This window comes from Echinops telfairi, unplaced genomic scaffold (assembly GCF_000313985.2).
Source record: "Echinops telfairi isolate 266 unplaced genomic scaffold, ASM31398v2 ScPeMD7_7400;HRSCAF=8409, whole genome shotgun sequence".
NCBI lineage: Eukaryota > Metazoa > Chordata > Mammalia > Afrosoricida > Tenrecidae > Echinops > Echinops telfairi.
Genome location: NW_022111300.1, coordinates 49,148,163 through 49,173,427, shown reverse-complemented (window position 1 = coordinate 49,173,427; position 25,265 = coordinate 49,148,163). Strand labels below are relative to the sequence as shown.

The window sequence follows — 25,265 nt, the reverse complement described above, 5'->3', positions numbered from 1 at the left end:
CACACACACACACACACACACACAAACGAATAACTTTTTTAAAGTAATTCTTTTTTTTTTTTACTAAAAAGGAATAAGAACATTATTTTATGTTTATCTATCTACCACCAGCTAATTTAAAATTATTTAATAGAGCAAAATTTTCTGAAAAGCCCACACACTTGAGGGGACTGGGTCTCTTAAGCCTACCCTTGCTAAGGCTCCCCAACATCCGCCACGCCAGGTGGTGTCTCAGCCCCAGGTACATGAGTGCCTGCAGGTTAACTCAGGACCGTGAAAGAAGCTGGTGTCAATGAAGATGAGAAAGGCATGTGATCAGCCAGCTGGGAACTGAATGAAATCAAGCCCCCAAAAGGAAAGTCCAGGCCCACAGAATTCATCTCAGATCCTTGAACATTGCTGCCCCACAGACAGGATTCTTTATGTTGGAGCCAAAGGCAGACTTACCTGGCATTCAGACAAACAGGTAGTTGGGCAAGGCGCTAGGAAGCATATGTAAAACGAGCAGCTGAAGTCCTGAATTTATAGCTCCCTGCCTCTCCCTATTCATCAGAGTCTGCATTTCCAGTGAAACAACCTTGAGTTTCTCAATGATAATAACCCTATTAAATTGAGTATGGAAGCTTTATGACAAAACGGAAGGCTTTTGCTCCCCACTGTGGCCAGAAAGTTGTGCCCTTGACCTTGCCAGTCATGGGGCTGTGAGCACTTTAGACATCTCTCCGCCTCGGGATGCAGAATGTCAGGGCTCGAAGTCACCTGCTGGGTGTTTACATTTCCACTCCAAGAGAGGCTGGACCAGAATCTGGGCTTCACCCAGATTTCTCAAGTGACTTATGAATCTTTTTACTAACAGCTTTATTGGCATAGATTTCACATGTCATGCAGTTCCATGTTTCAGTAATACCAAGGAGTGCTGGACAATCATCACAACAATCAGTTTTAGAACATGTTCTTCTTTCTTGTACCTGTTGTTGTTAGCGTCCAACCTCCCCTGCCACACTCTCAAGGAACCATTAATCCAGTTACTGTCTCTTTAGATTTTCCTATCCTGGATTTCATATACAGAAAAACATGCATCCCCCACCCAAGAAAATATGAGTCTTATAGGTCCCCTTAGACAACAATTCTCATCTATATAAGAAGTCTTAGAGATTGTATGTGTAATAATCACATGGAATTCCATAAGGACACCAGGGATCTCGTGACAACGTAGATTGTGATTCTGCATTTCTGGGGGGAAAATGAACATTCTCAGGAGGGGTTCAAACTGATGTGAACAAGCTCTAAGCCCCGTTCAAACTCTCTTAGAACGTTTGTTGTTACTGTTGTTGAAAGGGGAGGCCAATTAGAAGTGACCTAAATGAAGCAGAGACCAAAACAAGATTAAAAGGAGGAGTTCCATCTTGGTCTATAAAAGATCATTAGAATGGACCTGTCCAAAGGAGCTTGACCCAAGTTAGGATGAGATCCATAAGAGGGTCTTCATCCCTAACAATTTTGGACCCCGTCTGGAAAGACTATTTCGTGATGTGCTTCCCACCTTTAGAATTAGAATCCCCTCTCACTGCCGTGGAGTCAATGTTGACCCACCGCAACTGCCTCTGTGAGTTTCTGAGACTGCGACACTTGACAGGAGTCGAACACCTGTCTTCTACTGAAGAGCGGCTGGTGGCTTGGAATTGCTAACCTTGCAGTTATCAGCCCAGGACGAAACCACTGCACCACCAGGCCTCCAGAATCCTCTAGGAGACTTTAAAACCCATGTGTGACCAGGCCCCAACCCAATCCAACTGGATCAGCATCTCTGGGGTGAAAACCAGGCATCAGAGTTTTATTGCTCAGGTGATTGCAATGAGCAACCAGATTGGAGCCATGGTTTATAGCCTCATGAAAACCAGAACTAAAGTCATACTGGATTTACCCAAGACAGGTAGACGTATGTCCTGACAGGCCTGTTCTCGGTAGTAAAGCTCGTTGCGCAGTTGTATGGCTTAGGGATGACAACTCGGAAGAAGGAAATAATGGAAATGATCTTGAGAGACGAGAAGGAGGAAGTTTAAGAAAAGTATGGCCATGAAGCTACACACACACCTTCTTCTCAAGTGCTTCATTAATTAGGAAATCCCTAGCTTTCATCCGTTCAGTAGGCATTTGTTGATTCCCTGTACCAGGCCAACTTCTCCGTGCTAAGAGCCTGAAATTCATTCCTCTAAGAAGCTCACTGCCTTCAGAAAAACAGTAACAATACAAAAACAAAATAAAACTCAGTGGGAACATGCACCTCCAAATTTCGGTGTTTCTGTTTCCTGCCAGCCCTGAAGCACCCCTCCGTCTCTACTACCTCATTAAAACAAGCAGCATGAGGATCAGCCTTCACCTTAGTCTTTAGTAAAGGGGGTGTCTATTTAGCTGGTTGCTAAGCAGCAAGTCCTAGAAGGGGCCCCCCACCCTGGCTGCACACCGGCTGTAATGTCAGGGGTAAGAGCACAGGATCAAAATTTGCTCTCTCTATCCCCAATTTTTTTTAAATCATCGTATTGGGGGCTCGTACAACTCTTACCACAATCCATACATCAATTGAATCAGGCATGTTTGTACATATGTTGCCCTCACTCTTTTCTAGACATTTACTTTCCATTGAGCCCTTGGTATCAGCTCTTTCCCCCACCTCCCTCCCCGCCATCCTCATAACCCCCTAATAGATTGTACATTATTATTTTCATCTCTCATACCGACTGCTGTCTCCCTTCCCCCATGTTTTCGATTGTTCTTCGCCTTGTAGAGGGGTGTATGGTTATGTGTCCATCATTGCGATCGGTTGCTCCTTTCTTCCTTCCTCTCCCTCTCTTCCCCCTACCCTTCACCCCCAATTTTTTATTGCAGTTCTTTAAGCAAACCCAATGCTTTAAAATATTTAACTTCAGTTTTGAATTGTCGTAAGAAAAATTAAAATTGAGTACAATTTTTAAAAGAATTAACAGTTAGTTCTAGAGTTAACCCTGAAAACCTGTGAAATGAGATCTAGTGGTGTAGTGATTCAGTGTTGGGCTTCCCTCGATCCACATGGGGGGCAGTTCAAACCACCAGCTTGAAACTCTGCTGGAGAAGGATTGGGTTTTCGACTCCCATCAACAATAGCGCTGCGTGTTAATATCCCCATCTAGTGAATTCCGGTGCTGGTTAACAGCATTGGCTGTACTGTGGATTGCCAGAAGACTAAACCCATCAGTCTAGAACAAAGAAAACCCAGAAAGCTAGGGCGAGGAGGCTTCTCTCACGTACTTTGGACAAGTTGTCAGGGACAAAAAGACCTGTGGTTGGTCAAGTAGAAAGTCAGCGCAAACAAGAAAACCCCTCAGAGAGATGGACTGACACGGTGGCTGCACCCATGGGCGCACACACAGCAATTGTGAGGATGGCACAGGACTGGGCCATGTTTCCTTCTGTTGTGCTGTGCACCTACGGGGTCCCTGTGCGCTGGAACCACCTCCAAGGCAACTGGCAACAGCAGCATAGGTTGGCAGGCTTCTAGGACAGTAGGTCTCCCCGGGTAACAAAACTCCAATTTAGGGATAATGCATACGTGCCCTTTATTGTTATAAACCTGATGTTGACACGTCAAAAAAATGAAAACACTGTTTCAACTTATTTGCAGTTTCAACTTCAAGACACATGTAGTTGAGTGCCTCCTGGGTTGTGGTTTCCATGACAATGAAATGGAAAACTCCCATGGCCTCTTCTACTTAGCAGCTCTACCATGAGCCTTAGATGAGCTAAAGCCTATGAACAGTTTTTCCAAAATATAGCCAATCCCTGAGTACTAAACGAGACATCCTAAAGTGTGTCTCTCTTAATTGAATTTGTAGTTAAGTTTAAATAGGTCCAAACAGCTCTTATTTATCATTTCTTTAATGCAAGAAAAGGCTCTAGTGCAGTTATGAGGAGGGATTCGTTGTAACTAGTGGCTGGTTCAATCCTTTCAAAGTGAGGGAAAATTTGCACCATATTAAAGGGCAAGAATAGACTTATGGAAGTGATGGTTTCCAAGTCCTTGGAGATGCCAAAATCCAGAATGCTTAAAGACCCTTACCTAAGAAGGCATAGGATTTGCACCAAACCTAGCGCATCCTCCGGTACACATTACATCATCTCGAACGCCCAGTGCCAGCAGGTCTCTTCTGACGCGGCCTGACCCTGTGCTGAGTTTCAGAGACTGTAACTCCCAGCAGGAGCCAACAGCTTCCTCCTCTTTCTCCTGAAGGGCAGCTGGCAGATTGGAACACATGACCTTTCCGTGAGCAGCCCAGTGTCTAACCCACCACACCAACAGGGCACCTTTCAAAAAACCCCTAGGTTACGTAAGATAGCTTATCCCAGGTAAATCCTCTGAGAGTATCACTTTATGCTTCCTCCTAGCCTTTGGGAGATGGCTTTGACCACTTATATGTATGTTAACCCCCCACCCAAATATTTCCTGCAAATATTTTCCATCAAGAGTCCGTTACATCCACAGACGTGGGACTGGTGGCTACAAAGACCTGTACGAAGAGTTATCCACAAATCGCAGGTTAGTAACGCAGGGATGTTCTTGTCGTTTAACCCCAGTCCTGATGGGTTCTCCACCCTTTCCCTGAACTCAGAGTTCTGGCTCCACCTCTGCAGGCCGGAAACTGGCACTCGCTTGGGACATTTTCCTTCTGCAAGCCCATTGTGTGGCAATGGGTGCTGTCAGTACCCTAACCAGAGTCCCGTTCCTAGTCAGAGCATGGCCACCCAGATGTCATGTCAGCTCATGATCTGCAGCTGTCCTTTCCTCGGATGAACTGTGCTCACTTCGGTGGCAGCCAGCTGCCTGAGAAGCTATGTAGCAGCTCACTCCTCAATGCATGACTCGGGAACAGGGAATTGGAAGGTCAGCCTCCTGGCACCAGGGACAAATTTTGAGCAGCCCTGTGTGCCGCAGAGCTCCCCTTGAGGCCAGACTGCAGCTGGTCTCCAGGTGAGACCACGTGCTTGACGAACATCAGTTGGGATGATCACGTGACTTCTCCCCCCTTTGTTCTATCAAGGTGGTGTATTGCATTGACTGATTGTCATATGTTGAACTGCCCCGTGTGGAAGCTTAGGATTTTCTCAGGTCTTTTCAAGAGCAGGCATCTTGCTTGCGGAGCATGTGTGTGGCTTTTCCGTTTCACTGGCCCGCAGATATGGGTGCTTTTGAAAATTCTACTTTCCCAAAGAACCTCTGTGGGGTTTTCTTTCTTTTTCTCTTGATTTTCTATAGTTTGGTGAAAATGCAGAAATGTGGGTTTTCCCTGAACCCTTTCATCAAAGGATACATGATTTTTTTTCAATTCTGTACCGTTTTCTTGTATTATCTCTTTGAGTACTTCCTGAGCTCAGTGGTTTCCGTTCTGTCCTCCAGAATTACCCACTAACGAATCTTGGGACTTCTTAATCTATCAAGCATGATTCTTGGGTTTTTTATTTATTTTCTTGATGTTTTGTTTGTTTGGGGGTTTTTAAATGTCTTCTAACTCATTATCTTTGGGCTCTGTGTTTTGTCCAATTCTATAGCTCAGGTTCCCATGGACACCTCAGCTGTGCTCACTGGGCTATTTGACCGCTTATTGGTCCTTGGTAAGTATTAACTTTGTCTCAAAGTGCTCTAAATGAGTCTTTCCATAATGCCCTGATCTTATTTTACGGAGGTCATTAATTATGTCGCTGATATATTTGAAGCCCCGCGTTTGGCCTGTTGACTGTGTTGGGGTGATTTCCTTCTTGCCTGGGGGTGGTTTTCTTCAGAATTTTGGTGATTCTAGGCAGAATCTTCATGCTTGTGCTTGAGATTTGTCGCTGGGCTGTCTGCCAAAGCTGTTTGGGTTACCACATCTTGTTTTGGCAATTGACAGCTGGGAGAAGGAGTTGGATGAGTTCTCAAACATATTAGCAGCTCATAAACCTGGGGTGCAAACTTCTCTTCCTCTCTGATGTTGCCAGGCAAATCTTGATATGCCTTTATGACTCAGGAAGACACACTTACTAGCAGTTGCCTCTGCAGCTCACAGTGTGGCCCAAGGCAGGGGAAGGGAAACACAGCTGCCACTGCCATGCTCCACCTGGTGCCACAGTAGTAGCCTGTCCCATGCTCCTCTGTCCCCCAAGTCGTCCTCCTCCAATCTAAAAGAGCATGAGAACACTCAGCTCTAGACCTGCTCCCCCACTCAGAACTGTTTATCTCGGGTACACCCATGTCCTCCAAGTTCACCTCTGCCAATAAAGAACGGAAAACAAATGGCCTTTGAGAGTCTCTATTTCCTTTTAGGAGGATAGGACAGCAGTTAAGAGCATGGACTTGTTTGGAGTCAGACCGTCAAGTTCAAACTCTAGTTCAACCACTCTAGCTGGATGAGTGAGGAAAGCAACTTAACCCTCTGTGCCTTGGTTTCCCCATGTGTGAAGGGTGGATAATAACAATAACCTACCTCTCAAGATCAAGGATTGCCGCCTTCCATATCGATGACAACTGAATATTGTAATCAGACAACACCAAAATCTTCATAGCTGAGCCACCAGGTAACATTATGACAAACAGGGGGGGGGAAATTGAAGTTGTCAAGGATTCAATCTTGCTTGGATCCACAATCAATGCTCATGGAAGCAGCCGTCAAGAGATCAGAGAACACATCACTTTGAGCAAATCTGCGGCACAACGTCTCTTTAAAATGCTGAAGAGCAAAGGTGGGCTAAGGTGCACCCGGCCCAATCATCCCAGATGTATGTGGAAAGTGGACATTGAATAAGGACGACCAAAGAAGAATGGATGCCTTTGAATCATGGTGCTGGCGAAGAATACTGAAAGTACCCTGGACTGCCCAAAGAACAAACAGATCTGTCCTGGGAAAAGTACTCTTCAGAGGAGAGGATGGCAAAACTTCACATCATACTTTGGACATGTTGTCAGGAGAGAGCAGTCACTGAAAAAGGGCATCATACTTGGTAAAGGGGAGGGGCAGTGAAGAAGAGGACAATCCCCGAGGAGATGGATGGATACAGTGGCTGCAGTAATGGGCTCAAGCATAATAATTGTGAGGCTAGCATAGGATGGTGTTTCATTCTGTTGTGCATAGGGTCACTATGAGCTGGATCCTCACAACAACAGCACCACCTCTTGGCTGCTTCTATGGTGACAAATATACCAACAATGGTGAGGGTGCACAGGACCAGGTACTGTGTCCTTCTGTTAACTATAATGTTGTCATTGAACCAAGTCAATGACAACTAGGAACAACAACCTCTCGGGATGACTGAGAGATTAGTTCTTCAAAAATTTCATGGACAAACAGAGTTGAAAGATCATGGAATTTTTCTTCAAACTTTTTGAAGCCCTCTCATCTAATGTTTTTAGACAACACTGGCAGACAAAAACACCCCATTGTAGTGTTGTGGTCATGTTATTAAGGGCTGTCGAGAAAGTTCCTCCAAATCAAAAAGGTTCCAGGTAACAAAGTCCAACCGCCCCATCAGGTTTTCTAAACTGCAGTCTTCGCAGAAACATGACCAGCTCTCTCGTCCAGAGAGCCACTGGCTAGGTTTGAATTATCAGTCTTGAGGTTAGCAGCCTAGTACTGAAGCACTACGCCACAAAGAGTTGATGACTGCAGTATTCTTCTGGTTACTAAAATGCCCTAGGCCTTAAGCCAACATTTGTGTGTGTGTGTGTGTGTGTGTGTGTGTGTGTGTATGTGTTGCTTAAGAAAGAGTCATACTGCTAGAAATCTTGGGGCATGGTGAGAATTCAAAATGAGGAGTTTATCTTCTTCCTTTGACTGTTGTATTGAAATCACAGTTTTGCAGAAGAAATTTCTTCATAGACCTTTTTGCACTGGGTTCTACTCAAAAATGCAGGCATTTAATTCAAACCTGCTCTATGAGGGAAGGGATCTGGCAATCTGCTCCTAAAGATTGAGCCGAGAAAGCTCTATGAGGCAGTTCTACTCGGTTATAAATCATTGCTCTGAGTTGGAATGAACTCAACGGCACACAACAACAACATAAGCAATAATTATCCTGGTGCTAGTTGCTGAGAATAAAGCATACCTGTACTCACAGGTATATTTATACCTGAGCATGTTCTCCCCCAAAAGCTGAGTGAATATTAGATGACTTAGTCATGTATTTCTCCCCACAAACCTACAGACAAAGTTTCCTTGTCTGCCCCAAAGCAAGTAAGATTACTTTCTCAGTCTTTCATTCTAAAGGTTTCGGGATATTTATTTTTATTTCGTTCTCTTGGAAAAGATAACATAATCAACATAATCATATGACTTTCTAAGAAAGTTTTCTTCTATCATGTCTTTGACTATTGTATTCATGCCAATCAATCTGCCTTCTTTCTCAGAAGCACCAGTTATTAAGTTTGAGTTTACTTTCTGCTCTTGATCTCCATCTACCAACTTCCTCCTTGTTGTTTACTATGCTTTGCAACAAGGTTCACGTTTGTAAGAAAGTGATGAACGGTTAAATGATCAGCATCTCCAACATCGATTTATAGCCTCCAGATGCAGTTTCATTTCCTCGCAGTCTTTGTATTTCCCACTAAGTTCCTTAACACCTGGTGATAATTTGTCTTCATGGATTTTTGCTACAATATCATAGATGTCATAATTGTTATCTTTTTTTTCCAAATTATGCCACTAGCTTTTGCCATAAATCATTTTTGAACTCTCTCTTTCTCATCTATAGCATTGTGTAACTCTTCCTTACTTGGCCCTATTTTTTCGTAACCCTATCATTTTTCCCATTTATTTAATTTTGAACATAGAACGATTCAGAACCTATATGTGTCTGCAGAGTGTGTGGGCTGCAATCACACTTTGTGCATTTGATTGCTTCTTAAATAATCTTTGCCCATCTATACCTAAGGTGTTCTTTGGTGTGCATGCTATAAAATATCATTTAGAAGGAAAACGTACTGTATTCGAATATACACATTAACATTTTATACATTAAACTTCAAGTGTATAGAGACTTTTGGTAAGAGACTTTATTATGGATCAAGTTTGAGTGATTAGGAATATAACTATTCCTCATTTAACACCTATCTCATAATCCTACATTTTGCATTCATGACCATAGTAAAAAAACAAAAATCTACTCTCTGACTATTTTGCACATTAGAAATATATGTCAGGCAGTAACAAACACCAAGGCCGGAGACTATAATGGTTAGAGCTATATATCAACCTGGCTGGTCCACGATTCTCAATGGTTTGGCAGTCATATAATGATGACATTTGACAATTATGTAAAGATATGGTCATCTTCCATCTCATGGTTTGATGTGGTAATCCTCCATTTTCACATAATGTCAATTTTCACATAAAACCTTGTGGTTAGAACCTAACCATATCTATAATTGAGGAGTAGGTAAATATGTCATGTCATATTTATTGAGAATAAAGAAAATGTGTCAAGAGAATGAATTCAGGAGAATAAGAATACAGAGGGGAGGGGGAACCCAGCACTCTACAGAGAAGGCAGTCTCCTCCCCCGAAACTCAGCAGCTAGGTAGTTAAGAATAATTGCCGATGGGAATACCTTGAAGAAGGAGTTGAGGGTGGGGCAGAGGGCTGTGTTTGTTGGTGTTGCCCTGTGAGACTCAATAAGGAAAACTGAGGTCAATCTCTTGTAAATCCACCGACCACTCTTGGATCAAATCCACAAGACAAGTGCCATTCTCCTACCCTGTTAAAAGTGAGGACTGTGTAGGACTTCATCCCAAGTCCTGCTTCCTCCCAAGTGAGAAGCACCTCACAGGACACTTTCCATGAAATTGAAGAGGGAGAGGCAGGAGTCTCAGCTCTATTCAACTGCTGTGGAAACAGAGTTGGGCTTTCATGGAAGCATTTCCTCTTACTGCCCATGTTAAAGTGTTTTCTGACTTTGCCATCACTCAGCAGTGGTCCAGTGGTTCTTGAGCTTTCAAGAACCTAAGTAACTTCAATCAGATCAACCTCATTCTGAATCATGTTGGTCTTCAGGTCAATGGGAGTGAATGGGAATGCTTGAAACCTGTGGGTGGTAGAGAGGATAGGGAGGGAGAAAGGACACTTCAAAACTAATGGCCTCATGTGAGAATGAGACAAAGATGAAGACAAGCACCTGTAAGCATTGGAGAGAGGATGGAGCTGTGAAGGCAACGCAGTCAGTGCCTGAATTATGAGCTGGAAAGCACGCATGGCCGTATTCCGCCAGCTCCCAATATGAGACGCTACCCTCCTTTCAAGGAGAGCAGACCCTGCCATAGAAGAGGAGGGTTTGAGTTTTGTTGTGTCTGATGAAAAAGAGAAAAGGGCGGTTGGCATTAAATGTCTCATAGCTCGTCTTTGATCTTGTAGCAACAACTGCCCCACTGGCTGCAGCTGCCTGGGTGCCATCTTCATCCACCTCCAAGAATGTCTTGTGGACTATCTTCGACAGGAACACATTGGGGCTGGAAGAGATTCCTGAAAGATCCGCCTTGGATTCATCAAAGATATCCACAATGCCCATGTCTTGCAGAATAGAATTGAGATTGTAGCTGTCTTCCAGGGCTAACTGGGGGAAGGACACAACCACTTGCTCTTCTGACATATGTTCAGAGCTCGTCCAAGTCATTATTTTATCATAAGTCATTTTACTTTCAAGCTACAGGGGAGAAGAGAAACAATATTTAGGGTCAGGTTTGCTGCAGACGATCTCCTTAAAGTGTTAAAAAGCAAAGCTGGCAGTTAGGAGGCTAAGGTGCTCTTGACACAAGCCATGGTATTCTTTTCAATCACATAATATGCGTGTAAAATCTAGACCATGATTAAGGAAGATGGAAGAAAATTTGCTGTGTTTCAATTCTTATATTGGTGAATAATCCTGAATATGCCATGGACGGTGAGAAGAATAAACAAATATGTCTTCAACAAGGTACCGCCAGATTGCTCCTTAGAAGCAAGGATGGTGAGACTTCGTCTCATAAATTTTAGACATATTATCAGGACAGATCAGTCCCTGGAAAAAGACATCATGCTTGTAGTCGGGGGGGTGGTTGGGGGGGTGGATTCTCCGTGAGGTAGATGAACACAGTGGCTTCAGGCATAGACTCAAACACAGCAACAATTGGGAGGGTGGTGCAGGACCAGGTACCACCTTCCACGGCACAGTGGATTGCCAGAGCCACAACTGGCTCAATGTAACCAAGAACAAGCACAGGCTCCGCTGAAGGGCCTGAAAGGAAGGCCCAAGTGCTCCACAGCAACTGAATCGATGTCAACACTTATTGACGAGCATCTAGGTCTTTGCCTAAGTGCTTTGATTTCACTTAAAGCTCCTCCAACCTAATCTCTCTCCTCTTTAGAAAAAGTTATGGGACATCCTGGGCTCCAGTGTGCTGTGACTGCAGACGATTAGTGTGCCCGGCCAGCAGCGCTCAGCTCATCCATTAGGAGAGTTGGACCTTCACATTCTGAAAGCGACCTCCAGTTCTGTAAAACAGCCAGCATGCTGCCTAGAAGCAAGGATGCTAAAACTTTATCTCACATGCTTTGGGCATGTTATCAGGAGAAACTCGTCCCTGGCAAAAGGACATCCTGCTTGGTAAAGTAGAAGGCCAGCAAAAGAAAGGAAGACTCTCAGGAGATGAATTCACACCGTGGCTGCCACAATGGTCTCAAACATAGCAATGGCCTTAGGCATGGTGCAGGACCCGACAGTGTTTTGGTCCACTGTGCATAGAGTTGTGATGAGTCAGACCCCACTCGTAGGCATCTAACAAGGACAACAGGATGTCACTCACCATTCTGATTCCTTTGGGGGGGGAGGGGACAATTTACAAAAAGCTATGAAGTTCAAGTGAAAATGTCCTCTTTAGATTTCAACACAGGAGGAGTAAGTGGCTTCTCAGACTGCTAAGAAAGATCTGGTCTCTACTGAAACACCAGCCATTAAAGCACAGTGAAGCACCAGCCCACAGAGCACAGTTCTACGCTGACACACCCAAAATGGGGGTGGGGGGGGGACGGGACGGTGCTGCCAACTGCCAGAGTTGATTGGCTATCTGGCTTCTGATTTCTGTATTCTTGTCTACCTCTGATAGTTCAGCCTTCCTCAGCACCACAGGTAGCAGGGAATGTGGTGTTCTAAATGCCTGTCATTAAACACGCAGAGACGAGAAAATCGTTACCTCTTCCAGTCCCTTCAGGTTGTCTGAAGAGGCCGATGGCAGCAGGATGAACATGCTGAGCTTCCCCTTGATGTACCTCATTTCCAGGATCTGTGCCTGCAGCTCCTTGATGAAGCCAATTCGAAAGAGGCCCTTTTGGTTCATCATCTTGACAGTCTTCTTTTCCTTCTGCAGTTGACAAAGAGGGAGCCCTGGGTTGCCATGATAAACTCACAAACTCACAATGCCTTAGCCTCTTGGCTGCCGACACCCCTGGAATCGGGCAAGTGCAGTTAAGATGGAAAGGCTCTGGATCAGAAGTGCTGACCTCTGGGAGTCTCACCTCCACTGATTAAAGTCCCACCCCCACCCCTGACTTAGCCCCCTCCCTACCACCAGCTTCTTGGACGATGGTGGCTGGCACATTTAAGGTTGGCTAGAAAATGCTCAGTCCAGTGCCTGACACCAAAATGCTCAAGACCTTTAGGTTCGTGTTATAAATGGAAGCCACCGCCTGTAGACCTACATTTTACATGTAAATATACGACTGCCAAATGATTCTGAGTGGACACTAGGCTCGGATTATCTAGAAACCACGTGTTCCGACAGAGTACCTCCTTCAGAAAGAAAGGGGCGTCAACTGTGTTTTGACAGTCAAAGCTTTTCTCCCATTTGGCCTTGAAGTACACAGCGTTGGCCAGCACCAACACGGTCGCATTGCTGATCATGTCCTTGCTGAAGAGCTCCTTGATTTTACCTAAAAAAAAAAAAGCCTACTATCAAAGGCGTTCACGTAGACAGAGTGAAAACTAACAGATTATCACACCCACGCTGGAGAGGGCGTCATTCCCACTCACAGTCCTGGGTGAAGTGGTCATTCTGGAGTTGGGGTGAGAGAAGGAGCATTCACCACCCAGGATGGGAGGTGCCGATTCTAAAGGTCAAGGAGCCTCTGATTCTCTCTCACAGGAGTGGTTGAACACTTCCCATCAGACATCTTATACCACGGCATGCCATGCAAAGGACCAATCACACCGCTTGATTTTATTATAAGCTCCTTGAGAAAAGAACTGTTGAGTAAATTTCTGATCTTATGTATCAGTCAGATTCTATGTACATAAATACGTCTATGTGTATATGTATGAGGGGGTACCAAAACAAAAACTGAAAAAAGGCTCCACTGAGTGGAGCTTTTATAGAAGGCATTTTTCCCACTAGGTGAGCATCTAGCAACTCACTCTGAGTTAGTGCACCCAGTGGCATCGCTTGGGAAGGTTCAATCTGGTCACTGTGAACTTTTTCACAAAACCAGTTTCAATCCAACTTCGTTTTTTGTGATGGCCGATTGAAGAGAACAGCATGCAGTGGTGAAATGTTGTTTCCTGCTTGTACAAAATGCCACAGAAACTGCTGTGTGTTGAACACAGCTTACAAGGACAGCACTATCGGAAAAACTCAAGTGTACAAGTGGTTTTCTCATTTCAAAAGAGGTGAAATGTTGCCTGAAGACAAACCTCGCTCTATGCATTCATCAACTTCCCGAACAGACAGAAAACGTCGACTCATAGTATATTTGGAGGGTGTTCCACCAGGTCAGACTGTTAATCAAGCTTTCTGTTTAGAGGTTCTGAAAAGATTGCCTAGCAGTGTGCGACAAAAAAAGCCAGATTTGTGGCACATGATGGACTGATTTTGCCACCATGACAATGCACCTGCTCATGCAGCCAGCTCAATGTGCCAGTATGGGGCCAAAAGAGCATGCCTCTCTTGCTCCATGCACCTTACTCACCTGACCTCACTCCATGTGACTTCTTTTAGCTTCCATGAATGCAGAGGGGCATGAAAGGACAGTGATTTGATGATGTAGAAGTGGTGAAGAAAAAAATGAGGGAGGTGCTATCAGCCATCCAAACAGATGAGTTTGAAAATGGTTTCCAAGAATGGAATCACAATCATAAAGGTATTAAGTGTCGTGGAGAGTGATAAGGAGAGTAATGGAGATTGAAAGTGAAGCCTTTTTTGTAAAAAAGAAAATTAAATACATAGCTTTGGGAAAAAATCTATTTGGGTGTGGGTGGGGGGACCCCTCATATTTCCATAATTGCATTAAGATAATTTACCCATGTTATTCAGAGGCATGAGTAATAATATAGACTCCGATTTGCATTTTGAATAATGAAAATCTCCAGCTGTCATTAAACACCTGGATGAAGTCCTGGTTGTACGGCTGCTTGGGCTCCCTCTTGTTGGGTGCCATCCAGACTGTTCCAACTCATGGGGACTCGACGTCCAACAGATGAAACGCTGCCCAGTCCTGTGCCAGCTCCACACTGTTCTTCTGTTTCAGCCCGTTGTTGCAGCCACTGTGCCAATCCGTCTTGTTGCCGGTCTTCCTCTTTTCTGCTGCCTCTGCATTTTACAAGCACAGGGTCCTTGTCCCAGGACTACTGGTCTTCCGTGACAACTCCTTCCAAATTCCCCTCAAACCCATTCACTCTGACCACCTTCCCTACTACCAACCAGGCCAAACCACCAGTGCCTTCCTGTTGGCCCGCTGCAATGGCACCTTCTCTCAACCACCTTGGTCACATCCCCTCTGCCCTCCTCATCGTGTGATAGAGCCATCTTTCCGAAACGCTCCTGGCCTGATCTCCTCTCGAGCTTCTCTTTATTCCCTTTGATCAATACCAGAAACAGCAGTACTTGGATGAGTTCTCTTTTTTTAATATAACCATTTAATGGGGGCTCATACAACTCTTTTTTTTAATCATTTTATTGGGGGCTCATACAATTCTTATCGCAATCCATCCATCCAACCATTGTGTCAAGCACATTTGAACATTTGTTGCCGTCATCATTCTCAAAACATTTGCTCTCCCCTTAAACCCTTGGCATCAGCTCCTCATTTTCCCCTTCCCTTCCTGCTCCCCCCTCCCTTATGAACCCTTGATAATTTATAAATTATTATTTTGTCATATCTTACACTGTACAATGTCTCCCTTCACCCACTTTTCTGTTGCCCATCCCCCAGGAAAAAGGTTATATGCAGATGTCTGTAATCAGTTCCCCCTTTCTACCCACCCTCCCTCCACCCTTCAGTATCACCATTCTCATCACTGGTCCTGAAGGGATCATCTGTCCTGGATTCCCAGTGTTTCCGGTTCCTATCTGTACCAGTGTACATCCTCTGGTCTAGCCTGCTTTGTAAGGTAGATTTGGGATCATGATAGTGGGGGATGAGGGGGAGGACACATTTAGGAACTAGAAGAAAGTTATATATTTCATCATTGCTACACTGCATGCTGACTGGCTCATCTCCTCCCCATGACCCTTCTGTAAGGGGATGTCCAGTTGCCTACAGATGGGCTTTAGGTCCCCACTCCACACTCCCCCTCATTCACAATGGTATGATTTTTTTTTTTTTTTTGATGCCTGATACCTCATCCCTTCGACACCTTGTGATTACACAGGCTGATGTGCTTCTTCCATGTGGGCTTTGTTGCTTCTGAGCTAGATGGCCACTTGTTTACCTTCAAGCCTTTAAGACCCCAGACGCTATATCTTTTGACAGTTGGACACCATCAGTTTTCCTCACCACATTTGCTTATGCACCCATTTATCTTCAGCGATCATATCGGGGAAGTGAGCACACAATGATATGATTTTTTGTTCTTTGATGACTGATAACTGAACTCTTTGGCACTTCGTGATCACACAGGCAGGTGTGCTTCTTCCAATTGGGCATTGTTGCTTCTCAGCTAGATGACTGCTTATTTACCTTCAAGTCTTTAAGACCCTAGACACTATATCTTTTTATACCTGGACTCCATCAGCTTTCTTCACCACATTTGCTTATGCACCCACTTTGTCTTCAGCAATCATGTCGGGAAGGTGAGCACCATGGAATGCCAGTTTAATAGAACAAAGTATTCTTGCATTGAGGGTGTACTTGAATGGAGGCCCAATGTCCATCTGCTTCCTTAATACTAAACCTATAAATATATGCACATAAATCTATTTCCCCATCCTCATATATAAACATATATTATATATGTACATGCCTTTATTTTGACCTCTATAAATGCCCTTGGCCTCCTAGCTTTTTCCTCTATTTCCTTTTACTTTCCTCTTGCCCCACTATCATGTTCAGTCTTCATTTGGGTTACAGTAATTCCTCTCAGTCACATTACCCTTGGTCATGCCCTACCAGGCCTCCCACACCCACCTCACCACCAATTTGGATCACTTGTTGTGCCCTTGTCCCTGGGTTTGTTAACACCACTTCCTTTCCCCCCATCTCCCCCTCTTCCATGTCCCTCTGGAACTGTCAGTCCCATTGTTTTTTCCTCCAGATTTTTCATGCAACTTATCTTATTTAGACAGACTTGTGGAGAAAATAACATGCACAAGAACAAGACAGAGCAAAATCAAGCAACAAAAGAAAGCAAAACAACAACAAAAATCCAATGACAAAAAAAGCATAACAAAAAACAGATCTTTTTAAGGCAATGTGAATTTAGATGCTAATTACAAATAAACAGAAGACACAGAGACAATGATTGTAGGTGTGAAACTCTCTATAGAGTTTGTTGTTTTAATGATCTGTATTCTTTTTGTTGTGTGGTAGATATTGTAAATCTAAGGGATAGGACATAAGAATCCCTAATATGACAGAACAATAGCTATTTCGATGGATAGTTTTCAGATAATGTGAGTTTTGATTCTATGAGCAAATGAGATAGGCAACACTGAAAATTGGTGTGGTCTTAAATAAATGATATGGATCAATCCACAGAAACAAAGAGAAGTCCAAAACTGTGACGAAAGCCTTACGAATGCTGAAACAAAGAGGACCTATTTAGATGGGAAGATGAACTTGAGAACTATGCGACAATGACTTCCGCTCAAGGGGGAGAAAGTCCATGAAGGCAAGCTCTCATCTCCATTCTGCTGTGCTGTTCTACACGCGTGCCTACCGAACAAGGGCCCTAGTCCCCGAGTCCCTGTGGTTAGGTAGCTGCCAGCAGACCCCTAGTGCCATTTGGTTCCTGTTAGGTTTCAGGACAGGCATCCCAGCAGTGTGGAACCTCTGGCTCTGCCAGGCGACAACCAGGCAGCAGTGGGCATTTCACCAAGCACCAAATTATTGAGCCAACGGCCCCTCATACGTTTTTTGGAAGGGCTATGAAACAGCGTAAGCAATGGGAAAAGATTAGAAGGAGGGCATTTGGATGGAGGGCCCTGAGAGAAGCTAGTTCACCGAAAGGCTCACCGCGGAGGCCTCCTCCGCAGGCACTCAGGCTGGTGTGTTTCATGAGCTGAGATTCCTGCAGGCAAGGATGGCGCCAGATTAGCTTAAGTAGGATTGGGACAGGATGGCCACTTCAGAAGCCCCCCCACCCCCCATGGAGGTCCTGTCCAACAGGCCACATGGCCCTCTTGCAACTTCAACTCTCTGCCACACACGCAATCAACGCACAGTCTGTCTCGTCTATTTACTGTTGATATGAGGGGGTGTCAAGCCTATTCGAGCCCCTAGCTGCACCATGTACAACCAAGCAAACCACAGCGCCGTTCTGGGTCCATCTCCCGGCCCTCGCTGTGTCGGAGCCCACTGTTGGGGCCACCATGTCCATCCATCTCAGGGAGGAGCGTCCTCTGTTTCACTAAGCATGACCTCTCCCTCCAGGGCCTGGTCCCTCCTGGTAACATGCCCGAAGTATGTGAGCCTGAGTCCCACCCGCCTTGCATCTAAGGAGCACTCTCGCTATGCTTCTTCCAAGACAGTGCAGTCTTCTGGCCGTCTGTGGTTTAGCCAATATTCCTCACCGACATCTTAATTCAAATGCATCCATTTTGGGGGGTCTTCCTTTTTCATTCCCCAGCCTTTCCATGCATATAAGGGGATTGCAAACATCATGGCTGGAGTCGGGGGAACCCCAGGCCTCAGAGTGACATCTTCGCTTTCAGCTCTGTTGCGAAGGCTTTTGCAGCAGATTTGCCCAAGGCAACGCATCATCTGATTCCTGGACTGCTTCTTCCGTGGGCATTGACTGTGAATCCGGGTAAAATTAAATCTGTATCCACTCAATCTTGTCTCCACTTACTCCGATGTGGTTTATTGGTCCAGTTGTCCATTTAGACTCCACTTTATGGCCTCCAGACAGGGCTCAAAGGGAGTTTTATATATTAAAGTATTATTCATCTAGGTTGAACGCAAATGATCACTGCTTACCATCATCTGCAAACATCTCCCCACCCTGTAAACGCCTATTATCTACTAAAAAGAAGACTCTCAATGGGATGGATTGCCATAGGAACAGCAAGGATGGCTGAGACATAGCAACCGCTGTGAGGGTGGGGCAGGACCGGGCAGTACTCCATTCTGTTGTGGCTGGGGTCGCTGTGATTGACAACGAACCGGACAGCTCCTAACAACAACACATTACAATCGGGATATTATTGGTTTCAGGTCCCTGTGAGTAGTTAGGATTTCTTTGTCATCTTAACTTTTACTGATTCTTTTAAAACACGGGAGACAGTTCACGTTCTGCTGACTCTGTGCTTGACCGCCAGATGTTTCCGCTTTGGGATGAGAGAGTAGCAATCGTGAAGGAGATGCAGTAGCAGCAGCATCTACACCCTGTAACCTGCTTCACCTGCAGAACCCACCTTGAACCCGGTTCACACACAGGCATCTCTGGTCCCCACAGACCAGAAGCCTGAAGAGCTGGACTGGAGGGATTTCTTTTTTCCATACACAGGAATACCTGCCACGATGTGCTGTTTTCTTTCTTACCTTGCGATTGAGATTCAACCCAGAAGTTAATCTGTTGTCTGGACTTTTCGGTGTCATTCCGGAAGTCAATACTTTCAACTGTGGTGTGGTAAAACTGAATCACGCCATCCAAGTATTCCTGTGACATTGGAATATATAGGAAACCGTGTGATAAAGTGCCATCGCTGAGTTACTAGCAGCACAGCATCCATGAGTCGCCCAAAAGCCTACTGAGAAAGATGTCCCTGTCACTGACGCCCAGAGGTCCAGGCTGCCGGTGTTATTCCAAGCATTCATTCGCCAGAGGTACTTTGTCCTTGCAGTGACAGATTAGAATATGGAATGTTTATTCATAAAGCAGAACAGGGTTTGAAAGACAGGATCCTCTCCTACTAGGTATCCTTTTATTGAGGCAATCGATGTGAACGGTCACAAGACAACTATTGAAATGTTTCATGTTTGTTTTGTTTGTGTTCCTTCCTATTAAGGTGGACCTCAGAGGTGTTATGTCACTGGAGGTCACTGTCATGACGCTGTGCTATGTGTCTTTCTGTTCTTCACTATATGAAACCCAGGACTGGTGAACCTAAAGGGACAGCAAGCAGAATAAGGGTTCTTGGGGAGACGGGGCTACAGTGTGGGGGGAGGGTACAAGGGAGACGATGTCAAGGAGTCCAGGAAAAAAGAGAATGTGTGGAAACTGATTATAGTAGCAATTGTACAGTTCAACTTGTGATTGAACTATGGAATGTAAATGTATTAACTCCCAATTAATAGTAATTTTTTTAAGAAGAAAAGAAATTTAGAAGACTTAACTGTACCATTTTTAAGAGTTAACACCCAACGTATAAACTCCCATCTCCACAGTAAGAGAACATACTTATTTTGGTCAAACACAATTCCCTGCCCCCGACTCCCCCCAAACTAACTGTGACCTCTAAATGCCCCTGATGGCGCACCTCACTTTTATTGCTAAGGATGTGCCTCCCTCTAGTGGCGAAACAGGAAACAAGTCACAACAGACACAAAGCTGGCTATCCTCAGAGACCTCAGCTTTTTTTTTTTTTTTTGACTGAGTAGAGTCTCCTCCCACTACACCACTCTGTTCTCAGGAGCATAAACCCAAGTGCACTGCCAAGGAGTCGGTCTGACTCACAGTCTAGCAAGTCCAGTTTCATTGGGGGTGGTCTGCTTGTGGCACAAAAGGTAATTCAGTGAAGACCCCTGAGGAGAGCCCACTGCAAGAGGAGCTACCAAGTACTGTACATCTGGACTTTGATTGGGAAAGAGGGTCAAACCCATGGATGCTCTGAAGGTTTGGGGTGCCCTGATCCTTTGCGCCACTCACAACAGGCTTGGGTGGGCTGAGGGAGGAGGAAACCGGGAGGTGTGGAAAAGAAAGAGGTGGGTCAAAAGCCCCCACCCCCTCCAGAGCCCACAGGACAGGCTCCAGCAGGCAAGTGACCTGACTACTCAATCCTTTTAAAATACCACACCGAGGTATAGCTTTAATCCCCAGGCCTGCGTAGCTCACCGGGCAGATGGGAAATCCCTGCTCTCCGTAGAGTCTGTTGGCAATACTCAGAGTGTAGTCAACTCGGATTCGGTCCAGTTTAGAGAGGAGCCTTCCGAAGCAGCAGCTGAGAACTCCACTCCCATCACTGGAAGGTTCATCCTAGTAGAAGCAAGAGCCATATGTGATCTTAGTGTCATTATTGGGAGTGGCCGGTGGCCCAGTGGTAGGACACTCACCTTCTAAGAGAAAGACCCAGGTTCACTTCCCAGCCAGTGCACATCCCAGGCGGCCAGCGCTGCTCTGTCAGCGGAGGCTTGTGTGTTACTGGGAGGCTAACCAGGTTTCAGCAGAGCTTCTACACTAACACAGACTAGGAAGAAAGACTTAGTGATCTCCTTCCAAATAGCAGCTGGGGAAACCCTGTGGATCACGAGGATCCAATCACACTGGGCACGAGGCCCCCATTAGACAGCTGGAAGCCAACCTAACAGCAGCTACCAACACTCTGCATAATGAGATGTGATTTTGCTTCGCAAGGGAGGAAGCTCAGAAGGACAGACCTGAGGAGGGAGAGGACGGACACACTGAGACATCATGACTCCTAGATTGTACCGAGACACAGGGTGGGGGGTGGAGAGTTTCTGGAGGCCTGGTATATTATAGACCAACTCTCATTACTCTCTACGTTCAAAATGATTTGAGTACAAGACGATCTTCGCTCCATTCTCCTCTAAGCTTTCTAGCCTGCAGATCTTTTTGTAACTGCTGGAAAACAGCCCTTGAAAGTCCTCAGGGCCAGGACAGCTTTCCGCATGAAGGGGAACAGGCGAGGGTAGAGGGATCAAGAAGGATCCCTCAGCTGGCCCCCTCTCGCCACCATTCATGCTGGACCAGGCTCCCTTTTGGAACCTGTGTCTTGGAAAAGCAGGTGAGTAGAGGGAGAGACATCTATGTTTCTTTATCGTGAAAAGAAGATACTAGATTCAACTCTTTAGGAAACTGGTTTCAAGCCATGGTCCTATACAAGGCTGCATGATCAGAAAGGAGTGACAGGTCACCTGCAGTGGGATGTCATGTTTCAGGCAGCAAACACAGTCAAGTATCGGCTCAGCTCGTTGGTATGTGGGGCAGTGGCTTGTGGAACTCACCGGCAGATTCAGAGCCCCCTTCATCCTTTCCTGCCCTTCCACACCACTGTCATCCACCACCTCGTGGGTGTTGCTCTTCAGGCAAGGGTTTGGCTCTTCGTTCTCATTCTGAGAAAATTCGTTGAAGTATAGCACCTGTGTGGGATAGCATGGGGTCTTTCAAGTAATATCAGTGGTAGGAAGTCTGAACAGAAGAATATTTAAAGTGTGTTAACAAGGCTGGCTGATCCAGCCAAACAACCAATGGTTTACAGCAAAGTGGAGCTTTCTTCAGTCTGTGGTTGGGACGTAAGACTAGAAGGGAAGCCGTTGGATTCTAGGTGGTTCAGTGGGATATGCTCCTCTTCCAAGACTAAGATGGACTATGGAGAAAGGCCTGTGCCGCTGTACATTCCAAAGTCATGATCTAGAGCTGATCTGGGTGATGATGCAAGAGCAGGCTGCGTCATGGTCCCTTTTCCAAGGGGTCACCAGGAGTTGGGGGCCCACTCCACCGCAGCTAACCACAATCATACCGAAAGCTCCTCCCTCAGGACCACGTGAAACGATGCCTGTAACCAAACTAGAAGAATCTAAGGTCATGTGGGTTCCACAGAGGATTCAGGAGATGTGTGTTCTGATGGAGTGTGCAAAGGGGCCCAGTCAGACTGGAAATGTATTGGAATCAATATGGTGGCACACTGCAACAACAAAAAAGGTATAAAACACTCCCTGAATTTGAAAGATTGTGTTTCAGAGAAAAAAAATGGAATGTCATATATCTCATCCACATTTTATACCCAGAGCAGGTTGAGAAGAATAATGCTTTGGATATACTAAGTTTATAAAATATAGCGTTAAAAATTCATTTCACTTCATTATTTTTACTGTTTCAATATAGCAATAAAAATGTTTCTAATTGTCTATGTGGCTCATATTATACGTGTGTTGGACAGCACTGATCTAGAGCCTCAAACCGACCAGGAGAGAAAGGACAGCAGAGTCATTTGTCCAAAGCATCACAGAAAGACGGGAGACCGGACTGCACTGGAGACCAGGTGTGTTGGCAGGTGACACCCAAGCATCCAGAAAAAGAAGAACCCGAAACCCGAACTGGAGGATGTGAACCACATTCCAAAGTTGTTTTATGGGTGGAACTAAAAAACTATAACATATCAAATCAAAGTAAAAGAATAAAGCAGAATTATCTCAAACAAACTGCCTTCATCCATTGATCCAACTCATCTCTACTGAGGATTCAACAGCCATAGTTGTGCATAAATTTGTGAGATGTAGACTAGATTCAAGGAAATCAGAAGCCAACCTTGGTACCATACAATTTATGTGGGGCTTGTTCTTGTCACTCCCATTCATTCATTCTACAAATATTTATTAGGTGACTCTTAGGAGCCAAGCATTTTTCTAGGCCTGACTCCTGCCCTGTAGTTGGTTATGTGAGAAAGGCATGTCCCAAACCAAAACACACCGTGAATAATGACTGCAGGCATTCTGTTAGAAGAAACCAATCATGTGCAGGGGGAAAGTAGCTGGGATCAGAGGGATGTTGATGAGGTTAAGGGTAGAGTCGAACAGGAGATGAGGAGATTGTAGTCTACTTTAACAAGAAGGTGGATTTGCGTTCAATTTTTTAACAGAAAGCAAGCTAGCCCCTCAGTTCTCTTGGAGAAGAGCTAGCCAAGCAAAAGAAACCAGTAGGCAGGGTCCTAAGGGAGGATGTGTCTGGCTAAATTAGGAAGCCATGGAGACGATGGTGCCTGGAGTGTAGTGCCTGGGAGTGGGTAACGGGATTCAGATCCTCAAAGCCTCATGGATAATTGCAAGGCTTCTACTGTTAGGAAAGTCTCGGGAAGGTTTGAACAGATTAGAAACAGTGGCAGACTTAGGTCAAAGTCCGGAAGCGGTGTTGTCTGTTGAAGAAAAGACACCATCAGCGATGACGGCAGCATTAATGAAAAGAGGTAAGGATGCTTTAGATAGAGCAGGCTGCAAGAGGGGACTAGACTCTGGACAAATTTCGAAAGAAATGTCCACGGGACTTTAGAACAATTTGCTGTGAGATGAGAGCGAAAGAGGGATCGAGATGACGCCAAGCTCCTTAGTCAAGGCCACCAGAGCCATCGTCGGTGCTTCGTGAGTCCTGACTTCCTGAGAGATGAAAGCAGACGTACACACAGACTTCAAGTGCTGGACATAGCGTTAGTGAGCGTTACGGCGTGGAAGGCAAACATGCCGGCAGAAAGAGAAAGAGAGGTAAAAGTTAACTGGGAAATCCGGGAAGACTATGGAGGCATCATACAGGAGGCTGGGGTGGGGGGGGGAGTGCACCTTGACAAATGAAGGAATTTGGAAGGTTAGAAAGCAAGCCGGTGGGGTGGGAAAACACAATGAAACCCAGAGGCAGAAGCAGGCTCTAACAAGCCCCAGGCGCAGGAAGCAAGCCAGCTTTTCAGGGGACCAGTAGCTCCCTTTGGGTGTGGGCCTGAGAGAAGCGAGGCACCTCAGCAGATATTCACCTTATCGATCTGATCAGCGCTGCTGCTTCTCGCCCCCAGTCGGACCATGCCGAGGGCCGCTGAGAGACTCAGAGGACAGAAAAAGATGTTCCTGTGAGGGTCGTTTTGGCTTATCTCTTGGAAAAGATCGAAGCAAAATTTGGTGTTTGCTGCAACAAGGGAGTCCATTGTGAAACTGGTAACAAGCTAAAACCAGAAACAGAAAAAATATCATTGGAGGAGAGTCAATGTACTCTCCTTTGAAATGCCCAAGATACTATCATACAGAATAATCCAGTATGTTGTTATTATTAAAGACTGCAGAACTGTAATCATCTCCATCCTGACTTAGAGATGCTGACATCCACATTGATATTGATCAAGACAGAAGTCCATTTTCACGTAGAATGGAACTTCCTTTATTTCATATGCAACCCACATGGCATGAGTCACTTTAGTAGGTCATCAATATTGGTCAAGAGATAATAACAGGTCTTGAAAGATGGTGGGGATTGACAAGGCATCATCTTTAACTCCCTCCCTGGAGGGCATCGGACCACAGGTAACTTGAAAAACAGTGGCTGAAAAGTCAACTGCAACGCCTGGCAACCTCGTGTGTGCCTGAGTAGAAGTGACTCTGGAGGGTGTCCAATGGCTGCGATGCAGCTGAAGTGATCAAGCTGTTCCCCCGAGGACAGATTCTTTGCTCTAGCCATCGGCTCGAGAGCACCTAAGAGCAGCAGCAGTGGTCTGTGACAGAGGCTCAGAGCACATCTTCTATCGCTCTCACACACGGCGCTCCCTCCACCATCTATGACTGGCTTGCACAATTAAGTGACACGAGGAAGTAAAGAAAGCAAGTGAATTAAAGACGGTTGGTCTCAGCTGAGCGATTTCACAGGCTTTTGCTTAATTTTATAGTCTTCCATAGGAAACAATCCAATTTTTGTAAAGAAAGACTTGAGTGTAGAAAGATGATTGGCACGTGATCGAAATCTTTGCCACATAGCGAAATGCCACATAGGAAATGAAAGTGAATTGGATGGTCTGGCTATTTGCATGCTTGGCATGTGGATGGTGAGTCAGAAAGAGGTAGACCCTCGATGAGACGGACTGACACAACGGGCTGCAG

General features: G+C 45.3%; 1 protein-coding gene across 2 annotated transcripts; it reads right to left on the bottom strand.

Annotated features, from left to right (window-relative positions):
* Nucleotides 1–10,290: 10,290 nt before the first annotated feature.
* SERPINB12 (serpin family B member 12) lies at nucleotides 10,291–24,322 on the bottom strand. 2 transcript variants are annotated; one of them, XM_004703027.1, is made up of 7 exons: nucleotides 24,155–24,322; nucleotides 21,642–21,776; nucleotides 20,512–20,652; nucleotides 18,999–19,116; nucleotides 12,814–12,956; nucleotides 12,221–12,388; nucleotides 10,291–10,695 (listed from the first exon to the last, which is right to left on the bottom strand). In XM_004703027.1, the coding sequence occupies exons 1-7, from the start codon at nucleotides 24,320–24,322 to the stop codon at nucleotides 10,291–10,293; spliced, it is 1,278 nt and encodes a 425-aa protein (XP_004703084.1). The 2 variants fall into 2 exon arrangements, with proteins under 2 accessions (XP_004703084.1, XP_012860246.1); XM_013004792.1 differs by having other exon boundaries at nucleotides 21,702–21,776.
* Nucleotides 24,323–25,265: the final 943 nt, after the last annotated feature.